This window comes from Cebus imitator, unplaced genomic scaffold (genome assembly GCF_001604975.1).
Source record: "Cebus imitator isolate Cc_AM_T3 unplaced genomic scaffold, Cebus_imitator-1.0 Scaffold359, whole genome shotgun sequence".
NCBI classification, from domain to species: Eukaryota; Metazoa; Chordata; class Mammalia; order Primates; family Cebidae; genus Cebus; species Cebus imitator.
In genome coordinates, this window is record NW_016107674.1 from 752,370 (window position 1) to 765,056 (window position 12,687).

At 38.1% G+C, this 12,687-nt stretch overlaps 1 protein-coding gene across 1 annotated transcript in view; it reads left to right on the forward strand.

Annotated features, from left to right (window-relative positions):
• Positions 1-12,687, forward strand: part of MDN1 (midasin AAA ATPase 1) — a 176,290-nt gene that overhangs the window by 111,280 nt on the left and 52,323 nt on the right. Inside the window, exons 51-60 of the mRNA XM_037730790.1 lie at positions 353-485; positions 1,807-1,922; positions 3,061-3,194; positions 6,502-6,659; positions 6,881-7,001; positions 7,979-8,189; positions 8,543-8,774; positions 9,106-9,232; positions 9,774-9,944; positions 12,235-12,449. Of these exons, the coding sequence (XP_037586718.1) occupies positions 353-485; positions 1,807-1,922; positions 3,061-3,194; positions 6,502-6,659; positions 6,881-7,001; positions 7,979-8,189; positions 8,543-8,774; positions 9,106-9,232; positions 9,774-9,944; positions 12,235-12,449 (1,618 nt within the window). The remainder of the gene's footprint in view (positions 1-352; positions 486-1,806; positions 1,923-3,060; positions 3,195-6,501; positions 6,660-6,880; positions 7,002-7,978; positions 8,190-8,542; positions 8,775-9,105; positions 9,233-9,773; positions 9,945-12,234; positions 12,450-12,687) is intronic.

Genomic DNA, 12,687 nt, shown 5'->3' on the forward strand with positions numbered 1-12,687 from the left:
TAGCTAATGGTGACCACTGCAATTTAGCCCATGGGTTAGTGTGATCTCAGGAAGTGAATTCATTGGTTGGATTGTTGTGTTTTAGTAGGGATTACCTTTATATCCTGCCTTGGGATGGACTTTCAGTACATAGAGATACTTTGCATTTGGAAAAGAAAGAATGTAAAAGCTAATAAACCCTGCTTTTCTAGTATCATGGGATGAAGCTCATGGTATTTACTGGTTCAACCTCTTCCTCATCAGTACTCAATGTGCTCAAAGTAAAACAATGAAAGTATTCAACTGAAACTTGCCAGGCAAGGAGTTTAACTCCAGTATTTCTGATTTTTGTTTTGTTTTGTTTTTAAACTAGAGGAATTTGTGATCCCTCTGGATCCCCGGTGGAATATGCAGGCTCTAGACCTGATTAGAAATTCGATGGACTTTGACCCAAAAACAGACCAGCCTGACCAGCTCTTTGCCCTTTTAGAATCAGCTGCAAACAAGTAGGTGAAACCTGCTGCTCTGTGCACTGTTTGCCTCACCAGCTTCTCAGATTATACCATTCTACGAATCTGTCAAGTATAGCTTACATGTGTTGAATTTTATGAACCTGAGAAGTTTTGGGTTGTGGAGATGATTGCCTTTATCATACAATAGTCATATTTCTACTGTTTTCTGTTTTGTTTTATTTTTTAGAGATGGAGTTTTGCTCTTGTTGCCCAGGCTGGAGTGCTGTGGTGTGATCTTGGCTCACTGCAACTTCTGCCTCCCAGGTTCAAGTGATTCTACTGCCTCAGACTCCCATGTAGCTGGGATTACAGGCATGCGCTACCATGCCTAGCTAATTTTGTATTTTTAGTAGAGAGGGGTTTCTCCATGTTGGTCAGGCTGGTCTCGAACTCCTGACCTCAGGTGATTCGCCCACCTCAGCCTCACAAAGTGCTGGGATTACAGGCGTGAGCCACCGTGCCCAGCTGTTTTCTGTTTTTGTTTTGCTTTTCAGATAGGGTCTATCTCTGTCACTGAGGCTGGAGTGCAGTGGCACAGTCTTGGATCACTGCAGCCTTTGCCTCCTGAGCTTAAGCCATCCTCCCACCTGAGCCTCTCAAGTAGCTGGGACTACAGGTACATACCATGACACCTGGCTAATTTTTGTATTTTTTTTGTAGAGACAGGGTTTTGCCATGTTGCCTAGGCTGCTCTTGAACCCCTGAGTTCAAGTGGTCCACCTGCCTTGGCCTCCCAAAGTGCTGGGATTGTAGGTGTGAGCCATTGCACCTAGCCTGGTTTTTGTTTGATTCTCAGCAGCTCTTTCCCTTTTTTCCTACTTGTTTTTACGTGTCTCTTAGCCATCTCTCTGTCCACATCATTTCTTGTCCTCTAATGTTGGAGATATAATAGCATCCCCATACTTATGTACACACTCACATATGAATTTACATAATTTTCAAAGTGAATCCACAAGTGTAGTGTATACCTCAGAGGTTGGCTTGCAAGCTGCCAGCCCCCTACTCCCCTGCTCCCCCAACTCCTCTTTCTACTGTGGCCACTTTGAAGAGTTCACAGCTCAGTTTGTCAGGTTGTAGCAGACCAAGACCTGGCAGTCTGCCTAGACCCAGCTTTCTCCATCCATCCATCCTCTTTCCTTTCACCTTAGTATTTGTCACTTTCACCGCCATCTCTTTAGTCCAAGATTTGCAGAGGCAGGAGAGGAATGGCAGGATGAAGGATGCTGATATTCCAAGTTTTCCATCAGATGGAAGATATGATTGAAAATGTTTTTAACTGATAACTATTTGTTATGTTTTTTGAATCTCATTCCAGGACAATCATATATCTTAACCGGGAAAAACGGGTTTTTACTGAAGCAAAATTGGTTTCTGTTGGTAGCAAAAAGCTAAGAGATAGTGTTTTGAGAATGTCCTTTGAATTCCATCAAGGTAAGAACATTTACCTTTTGTGTTCTCTAATTTTAAGCATCTGATTGCATAATGTTGCTAAAGTTGAGAGGCATATTCAGCAGCTGCTGCTGTTTACTGATTTCTTTTCATCTGCTGGCCTGATTTTAAACATGTTCCCTTACCCAGTATTAATGACTAACATTTAGTGAGCACTTACTTTGTGCCAGGGCTTAGCTAAATGCTTTTTACATGTCCATGATCTCATTTACTTTTTATAGCCACCTGTGAGACAGGTCCCATGTTATCAGTGAGGAAAGGGAGACATGGAGATGCTCAAAGTCACATGTCTAGCAAGTAGCACAGCCACTTGAAAACCAGATCTGTCCGCTAAAAAAAAATAACATTCATAAGCATTTCTTATAGGAGGAAGCATTTCTCGCATCTTTATTTTGTTTTTAATTGAAAAAATAGTTGTGCTTGTTGGAAAAAATTCAAACTATTAAAGTATAAACATTGAAAAAGTTCATCTTTACATCGGCTACTGTTAGTAACAATTTCATTTATATTTTCTCATATCCATCTAAACATATGTACTTAATTTTCATTTTGTACTTAAACACTTGCATAAATACATTTTTGCTTTATAATCTGCATTTGTCAGTGAGACATTATTTACATCTGTAGTTAAACATGCCTCATTTGCCAAGTTTAATAATATAGATTGAATATCCCTAATATAAAAATTCGAAACCTGAAATCCTCCAAAATCAGGAACTTTTTGAGCACTGACATGATGTCACAAATGGAAAATTTTATACCTGACCTCATGTAATAAGCCATGGTCAAAATACAGTCCAAACTTTGTTTCATGCACAAAATTATTAAAAATATTGTAAAATATAAAATTTGGACTATGTATTTCCCCAAGATACCTCATTATGTATGTGCAGAGATTCCAAAATCAAAAAAAATCCAAAATCTGAAACACTTCTGATCCTAAGCATTTCACATAAGAGACACTCAACCTGTAGGAGGCAAAGAATTTGGTTTGGTTTTGCTCTTTCAAAATTGACCTTTGTACTGGGGATAACATTTAAGTTCTAGATTATAGTGTATTTTGAAAATGTCCAGAGATTATTTTAAATCTGATGAAATGTTCTTATTTATGTTGACTCAGATCCAGAGAGCTATCACACTCTGCCCCATGAAATTGTGGTCAATCTTGCTGCTTTTTTTGAACTTTGTGATGCACTAATCCTGCTCTGGGTACAGTCCTCCCAGGGAGTGGTGTCTGATGCCAGTGTCAATGAAGTAAGGAACTACACCTTGTTTTATTTTAAACAACAAAATTTGTCTTTGTTGGCATAAAGATTCTTAGGGGTAAGAATAACTTCAGTGTTACTGTATGCCCAGTATTACTTACGAAATTTATTCTTAACAGTTTTAAATATACCTATGCACATATTTAAAGTCTTATTGGGGTATAATTTACATATTATAAACTGCACATATTCAAAGCGTGTAAGTTTTAACATGTATGCACCTGCGAAACTATTAACACAATCAAGAATAATGAACATATCCATCACCCCAAAAAGTTTCCTCATTCGCTTTTTGTATTTTCTTCTTTCCTTCTCCTGCCCAACAGCCAGGTAGCTGTTGATATGCTTTCTGTTACTGTGGATCAGTTATATTTTCTTCAGGTGGAATTATACAGTATTTTTTTTTGTTTATCTTCTTTCACTCACCATTGTGATTTGGAGATACACTCACGTATTCCTCTTTATTGCTGAGGAGTGTTCCATTGTATGGATCTACAGTTTTTTTATTGATTCACCTATTGATAGATTGTATCAGTTACATTTTAATCCGCTTAAGTCCTCCTAGACATTATTGTCACATGTGGGTTAAATGGAGTTTTTAATCCATATTATTCTAGTAAGTCTAATAAAGTATAACAGCCAATCTTAAACTTTTTGATCTCTGCCTCTATATTCTTAAAGGTTCTCAAAAATCCAAAAGATGCTACATCTGTCAGTTTTTACCATATTAACTAAATCTGAAAAATGTTAAAAAAAAAAAAAAACCCATAAATTTGCTTAAAATACAATAGCAAACTTTCATGTTAATATGGATAACTTATTTTTAATAAAAAAAATAGCAATTTCTAAAATAAAAATTGAAAAGTGCAGAACTGTTTTACATTCCTGCAAGCGTCTGTAGATCTGGCTTGTGAGAAGATGGATTCTTGTAGTATGTTGTTTGGAATAAAGTTTGTGAAGAAAAGCTGGCCTCCATAGTTAGGTTGGAAAGGAGAAGAATATGTTAGTAACCATTCCATATAATTTTGAATATTTTTATTTGATGACACAGCAAAAATGACAGGTAGTTTTGTAAAGGTTATTTGCGATGGGCAATCTGAGCAAATAATCACTGAACTTCTCCTGTTAAAATTCATTGGACTATTTTGCACCTTGTATGGATTTTGACCCTGCATGAGTCTATAGCTCATGCATAGATAACTTGGAAAATATTGTTTACTGAGTTGACACATTTCATCCTTCAATATAAATAAATAAAAAAGTCATACCTGTGAAAATCACAAATCTCATCAGAAAAATCGTTACCAGGAAGTTGTCAAACTCTGTTTTCCAATTTTGTGTGTGTGTGTGTGTGTGTGTGTGTGTGAAAGAGTCTCCCTCTGTCACCCATGCTGGAATGCAATGGTGCAGTCTTGGCTCACTGCAACCTCTTCCTCCTGGGTTCTAACAGTGATTCTCCTGCCTTAGTCTCCTGAATAGCTGGGACTACAGGCATGCACCATCACACCTGGCTAATTTTTATATTTTTAGTAGAGATGGGATTTCACTTTCTTGGTCAAGCTGGTCTTGAACTCCTGACCTCAGATGATCCACCTGCCTCAGCTTCCCAAAGTGCAGGGATTATAGGCATGAGCCAGTGCCCCAGCCTCTAAATTGTTTCTTTTGAAGTAACAGTTTCACATCATTCATTTTCAATGCAATGTCTGTCAAATAGTCATAATTTGCTTGTCAGTCCTTTTTTTGTATCATTAGTGTAAATGTCATTGTAGTGAAAATGGCAAATAACATGATATTATGAAAATAGCTTTGACCTTGTGGACTATGGAAGGAAATCACTAATCTAGAAACAGTGTTACTGTAAAAATAAATTATTCAAAGGGCCATGTTGGAGTCTCAGATACCTGCTTTGCATTGCAATCCTGTATTAAAACCGTATGGTATTGTCTAAGGATAGACATTTAGATCAATGAAACAAAATAGAGGATTCACAGATAGACCCCTCTCCCATACATGGTCAGTTATTTTTGTTTTGTTTTTTGTTAAATATGCAAAGGTAATTTAATAGCAAAAATGGTCAATTCAGTAACTGATGATGGAACAATTAGATGTCCATATAAAGTAAAATGAGCCTTTACCCTTATGTCACATTATCTGTAGTTACCTCAACATAGATGAGACCTTTAAAAAAAGAACTAACATTACAAACTGGCTAAAAGAAAACTTAGGAAAAAATCTTTACAACCTAAGTATAGGCAAATATTTTTTTAGGATTCTCTGTAAATGAAAGATATTGATAAATTGATTTCATCAAAATTTAAAACTTCTATTCTTCATAGCTACCTTTATAAACGTACTTGGAAAAAATGAATATACTGGGAAAAACTGTTAACAAAACACGTAAATTCCATAAACTAGCTATGCTAATACAATCCAGTTTTTTTTTGTTGTTCTTTTTGGGATGGAGTCTTGCTCTGTTGCCAGGCTGGAGTGCAGTGGCATGATCTCAGCTCACTGCAACCTCCGCCTCCTGGGTTCAAGCAATTCTGCCTCAGTCTCCTGAATAACTGGGACTACAGGCAACCACCACCATGTCCAGCTAATTTTTGTATTTTTAGTAGAGATAGAGTTTCACCATGTTGTCTCAATCTCTTGACCTTGTGATCTGCCCGCTCGGCTTCCCAAAGTGCTGGGATTACAGGCATGAGCCACCTCGCCTCACCACAACCCAGTTTTAAAATGAGCGAGACATTTGAATAGAATGTCTTCTCAGAAGTTATAAGAATGCCTAGTAAGCACTTTAAAAATTGCAGTGCCATCAGTTATCAAAGAAATGTAACTTGAAACGACAGTGAGATACCATCCACAAGAATAGAAATAAAAATGAAACTAAAGTTAAAATCATTAACAGCCAGTATTGGCAAAAAAAATGGAGCAACTGAAACTCTTCCACCCTTCCAGTTGGAGTACAAAATGGTATAGCTGCTTTAATACAGTTAGTAGTTTCTTATAAGATGACCTACACTTTGACCCAATAATTCTATTTTCTCTAATAACTTTCTGCTTCAAATGCTGAAAGATCTTTGCCTCCTCTCTCTGCCTTAATGTTCCTACATATATTCCAGTTTAGCCTTAGACTTTTTGTGTATGTATGTTGAGCATTGATTAACAATTATACTCTACCTTGTGTGTCTTTTCCCAGAAGATGTTTGTGAGCAGTCTTGATTTACGTTGTTTTTCTTTTTCTTCTTTTTTTAGTCATTCCTCTTGCTGTCTTATCTAAGAGACTTTGTTTTTAGATCTTAGGTTCTCTGCAGTGGCGGGACCGGTTTTGGACTGTAGCCGACACAGTTAAAGTAGATGCCCCAGGTCTGGCGCTTCTTGCCCTCCATTGGCACTGGGTTTTAAAACATCTGGTCCACCAGATCCCCCAACTTCTGATGAATCACGAAGACAAGTAAGATTCATATTGCGAGTAGTAATGTCAAGAATTACAGACACATGATGTTAAAGATAAGAGGATTTGGAACTGAAACTATTTCTTCTTGCTTTATTTTGGTTTATTCCCTTGGCATATTCGTGAATGCACAATTAAAAAAGAAAATATCAATGACTTCTCTTACTCTCCAGTGTTTCCCGCTTTCCTTATTTCCCGTCTGCTCTTGTTCTCCTTTAAAGATATTACAAAGAAGTTCAGACTGTCTCAGAACATATTCAGAAGTGTCTAGGGAGCCAGACCGGCAGCTTTGCTGGTGTAAAGAAGTTGCAGAAGTTCCTGGGACGACCGTTTCCTTTTAAGGTACGCTTGGAAGTATCTAGTAAATAAAAAATATTTGACTACTTTTTCTGAAGTCCTGGAACTTGGGAACCGACATCGGGTAAGAATTAATCATTGTCTGCTGGGCACAGTGGCTCACGCCCATAACCCTAGCACTTTGGGAGGCCGAGGTGGTGGATTACCTGAAGTAAGGAGTTTGAGACCAGCCTGACCAACATGGAGAAAACCCGTCTCTACTAAAAATACAAAATTAGCCAGGTGTGCTGACACATACCTGTAATCCCAACTACTTGGGAGGCTGAGGCAGGAGAATTGCTTGAACCGGGAGGTGGGGGTTATGGTGAGCCGAGATCATGCCATTGCACTCCGGCCTGGGTGACAAGAGTGAAACTCCTTCTCAAAAAAACAAAGATTAATCCTTGTCTTGAAAGCATAACTCTTAAATACAGTTTTCCCTTGGCATCTGGGGGTGATTGGTTTGAGGATTCTCATTGGATGCAAACATCCAGGACAGCCCAAGCCTCTTATATAAAATGGCGTTGAGTGTGTATATAACCTGTGTACACTTTACATTATCTCTAAATTACAGTACCTCATACAATGTAAACGCTGTGTGAATAGTGATTATACTGTATTGCTTAGGTAATAATGACAAGATAAAAATGTCCTTAACGTGTTCAGTACAGACACAACCATCCATTTTTCCCCCTGAATATTTTCAACCCACGATTGGTTGAATTGATGCTGAACCCACAGATAACAAGAGGGCAGGTTCTATCCTATGAATCTTGTTAAGCAATTTGCTACATAATATCATTTTACTTATTCCTCAGATTACTAAGGCTGGGTAGAGATTTAACCGGGTAGAGAGTAAACAAGTCCTTTGTTTTCTGGAAACGTTAAGAATATATCATAAATTTATTCTCAGACTGTATAGGCTACTAATGAAAACCACATTTGTGCTCTATAGTTTGTTCTTGCGGGTTTTGTTGTTTCAGGACAAGCTGGTGGTGGAGTGTTTTTCACAACTGAAGGTGCTTAACAAAGTCCTTGCCGTCAGGGAGCAGATGCCTGCCCTTGGGGAGAGTGGATGGCAGGAAGACATTAATCGTCTCCAAGTGGTTGCTTCTGAATGGACATTGAAGAAAAGTCTCCTACAAGCCTGGGGATTGATACTTAGAGCTAATATTTTGGAAGATGTCAACCCTGGTAAAATATTCTAGCACTTGGCTAGCTGACAAATGCTCAGAAAATATCCTCTTGCTGGTAGCTATTAAGTTTTCCCTTAGACTTTTCTTTTCTGGGAAATGTGAGGGGTATAGTGTAAATATCTTTAAATAAGTGTCAGGCATAGGGCTAAACTTCACATATATTTTAAATTCCATCAGTAGAATCGTGTGGATGTTAATAACATTTCACAGATGAGAATCTCAGAGCTCAGGTTAAGGAGCTTAACTCTGGTTAGCTCAAGTTAAGCTTGCAGTCTCATAGCAGGCTGTTGAGAATCTAGAGGCTGTACTCTTGACCACTGTGCCCTAATACAATGTTTGTCTTTTGTCCAGATGAACTGAGGAATTTTGTGCATGCTCAGTGTTTAGAACTGAAAGCCAAAGGACTCTCACTTGGTTTTCTGGAGAAAAAGCATGGTGAAGCTTCCTCCCTGTCCCATCCACGCTTTACCTCCCTGATCCAGCTCACCAGGATTGTTCAGTTGTGGCCTGCAATGGAGTACCTGGCTATGCTTTGGCAGTACAAAGTGACAGCTAATTTTATGGCACAGGCTTATCTTAGAAGGTAAACCATGCTCTCAGCTGTTTTTCTTGTGGAAACTTTCTCTCTTTATTAGTCTGTATATCCTATACCCATAAACAAAGCACAGACTTGATGGGGATGGTTTCTGAAACCGAGGGAGATAGTTTGCCGTTTTGGAAAGCCCAAATGTATTGAAGGTTTTTTGCTAGTTTTGACTCTACTTTAAAAGTCACTAGGAATTTTATCAATAGACTTGTTCATTTTTAGATAAAGGTATTATAAGTTTTATGTTACACTTTCCTTAATGTAGCAGCTTTCCAGTAGTTCTTTGATAGTCCATACCCCATCTTCTCCCTCTTTATTTTTGGAACAGATGCAGCAAAAATCAACAACCCCAGATAAATGAGGAGATACGTCATCTCATCTCATTTTGTCTTTATCACACACCAGTTGCTCCTCAAGAGCTTCGAGATCTGTGGTCCTTGCTGCATCATCAGAAGGTAAAAATCACAAAGAGATATAAGCCTCCTTTACACTATGAGTTGATTAGATTTTCTGTGACAGAGTGGTTGCAAAACATTTTGTTTATTCTTAAAATTCCATGTTGGAAACCTCAGGTTATTTTGAGTTACCTCTTAAAGGAGAGAATTTTTAATATTCTTTTGCAGTAATTATGAGGGTATATTACAACTCTTATCACAGGAGTATTCATTTTGGTTTCCAATTAAATGAAATGAAAATATTTGCTTCTAAAAATTTCCCAGTTGCTCAAAAATATATTGTGAGAATGTTTTGTACTCTTCTAATAATAGTAATAAACTCTGGTTAATAGAATTTCATTAGTACAGCTTTAAATAAAACTGTAAACATGTCACATTTCTTGACCAAGATTACTGGTGTGGCAGAGAATCAGAAAAATTTGGATTAATACCTTTAAAGTCATGATAGTTTTGGATGAGTCTTAGAAAAAAGAGAACTAATAACTTGATTTATGAAGTCTTTCTCAGATATTCTCTTACCTAATTATTCCTTTATTTTTAGGTGTCTCCTGAAGAAATTACTTCTTTGTGGTCCGAGTTATTTAATTCCATGTTTATGGCTTTCTGGAGCAGTACAGTGACCACACATCCAGAGTACTGGCTAATGTGGAACCATTGGCCTGCCATGCAGGAGAGGGAGGCACCCAAGTCCCTTTTGGGCTCCACATTGAAGGTTTGTTGCTCTAAAATTATAAAAAATGTTTGATAGTGGCAAAAGAGTTTCTGAATGGATCTATCAATAAACATTTATTCCTGGCATACAATAGTGACTAGGTGATTGCAACGCTTTATTTTCTGCAGGATGTTAAATAAGTTTAGTGTCAGTAAAAGTATACCATATTAAATGATTTGTGAAATTCGGAGATAAGTCAAAAAAGGTTTTATTGAAAAAGTCTATACTATAATTAAAAGATAATTTTTTCACTATAAAATATTGAAACAGTACAGATATATGTATATATAATATATACAATTCATTAGAAATGTCCACTCTGCTCTGTATCCTTTTTTTACATATATTTTTATATTAAATACATATATAAACAAAAATAAGTACACATATATGTAATAGAAATATGTATGTCATTCCAGCTTATTTATCTTTTTGAGATGGAGTTTCACTCTTGTTGGCCAGGCTGGAGTGCAGTGGCACAATCTCGGCTCACTGCAACCTCTGCCTCCTGGGTTCAAGTGATTCTCCTGCCTCGGCTACCCGAGTAGCTGGGACTACAGGCGTGTGCCACCACACCCAGCTGCTTTTGCATTTTTTAATAGAAATGGGGTTTTACCATGTTGGCCAGGATGGACTCAATCTCTTGACTCTGTGATCTGCCTGCCCCTGCTTCCCAAAGTGCTGGGATTACAGGCATGAGCCACTGCGCCCGGCTCATTCCAGCTTGTTTTGTGAAGTTATTCTGTTGTATTGATGTGTTCGAATTTATTTCACTCACCTTCTTACTGATAAAGTGTTGAAGTTTCTTGCATTTTCTCCCTCCTCCTGTAATAAGCGTGCCACATTGGCTATCCTTGTATACATCTTTGTCCACTTGTTGGTGCATTTCTGCACATAAGTTACTGGAATTGCAGTTGAATCCTTGGTCAGAGTATCTACACATTAAAAGCAAAATTGTGGTTATCATCAAACTACAGATGGGGCTTTTGCTTTTTACTTTTTCAAAGATGAGAGGAGCCAGTGAAGAGCGAAGTCCTGAAGTCCTGGATGACCACAGTGAGGTTTAGTGTCCTTTAATATAGAGATGAGGACCTGTTCTTCATCTGCTTGCCACACTAGGTGTTATAAACATTTCTAATTGTTTCTGTCATACAGTTAGAACATATTTGCACTTCTTTGATAAATGCGAAGATGAAGCATATTTTCACGTTTATTGATCACCTTTAGTTCTTCTCTGAATTTTCTAGTTATGGTCGTCCTTTTTTAAGAAAAAAAATTGGGTTGGCTGGGCATTGTAGCTCACTCCTGTAATCCCAGCTACCTGGGAGGAAGATCTTTTTATATGTTATGTATGTTAAACTTTTGTCCCATATAGGTTGGAATTGTATTTCTAGTTTTCCATTGTCTCTCAAGTTTGTTTTCTTACATGTCACAAGTTTTATTTTTTCCCTCCAAATAGTCCAGCCCCTTCTACTTACTGACTTTAGGGTCATGCTTTTAAAAAATGTTTCCCTTCATCACCTTAACAGTTCAAAATTATTTTCTATTATTTTCTCCTGTATTTTTATTTTATGTTTAAATCAATGTCATCTGTTTGTTTTATGAGAGAGGGACGCAACTTTTTTTCTTTTATACAAACAGATCCAATAGCGATGTAATAACACCATTTTGACTAATTTGTCCTTTCCACTCTCATTTGAAATGCCACATTTATCCTATACCTTACTGCCCCAAATATTTATGGATTTACTTGACCTTATTGTAAAACACCTCTCAAAGCCTTTAGTGATAAACTTTGGATCCCTGAGGTTTGTGTGACATATACAGAGTTGACCATCACACATATTTGGCTGTCAGCCCTTTGACAACACTTTGCTTTGGACAGTTATTATTGTGTCCCATTTAACAGTCTAAGGAGCATAGACACGGCAGCTTTGTCCCTGGCTCTTACATTTGTCTCTCACTCCTTTCCTGAATTACCTTTTATCCTCCTATAGTGTGGCTCCTTCCCTTCTGCACGAATGTTCTCCCTGATTCCCAGGTTTGCAGTCTTTCCTCATGCATTACTAAAGCACCCATTGCCCATTTCCTAGAGCATGGAGTCCACTTTCATTTAAGGTATACCAGCCCCAACCCATTCTCTTCTAATCCCATCTCTGAGAGATGCTTACCTGTTCCAAGCAACCCGAACCTTCTCTTTTTATTCTTTCCTTTCGGGTTCTCTGTTGCTGCTTCTGGAAATTGTCTTAGTTAATTTTTAAAAGTTATTGACTCTTCTCTTGTCCCTTAGGGCCCTGGCAATCTCAATAGACCCATATTCTCTAAGTGCTGCTTTGAAGTCTTAACCAGCAGCTGCAGAGCAAGTCCCTGGGATGTGAGTGGCCTCCCCATCCTGTCCTCCTCTCACGTGACCCTAGGAGAGTGGGTTGAGAGAACCCAGCAGCTCCAGGACCTCAGTTTGATGCTTTGGACCAACATGGCTATCTCTTCAGTAGCAGAATTCAGGTATTCCCTCACCCTGGAAGCCTCCTGTAAAGTTCCTGCCTTTTCTCCAGAGCATGGAGCAGATACCCAGTGAGAACTTCCTTCTATAGTGGCTAGTTCTGGTGTTTGAAGTGAGGGCATTTCCTGCCTGGATCAGCATGTTTTCGGGCTACCATGAGCTGACCAGTTCCTCTGTCAGTTTTAAGCATATTGTGATCAAGAGGGTGATGCTTAGTAAACCAAATAAGACTATGTGAGA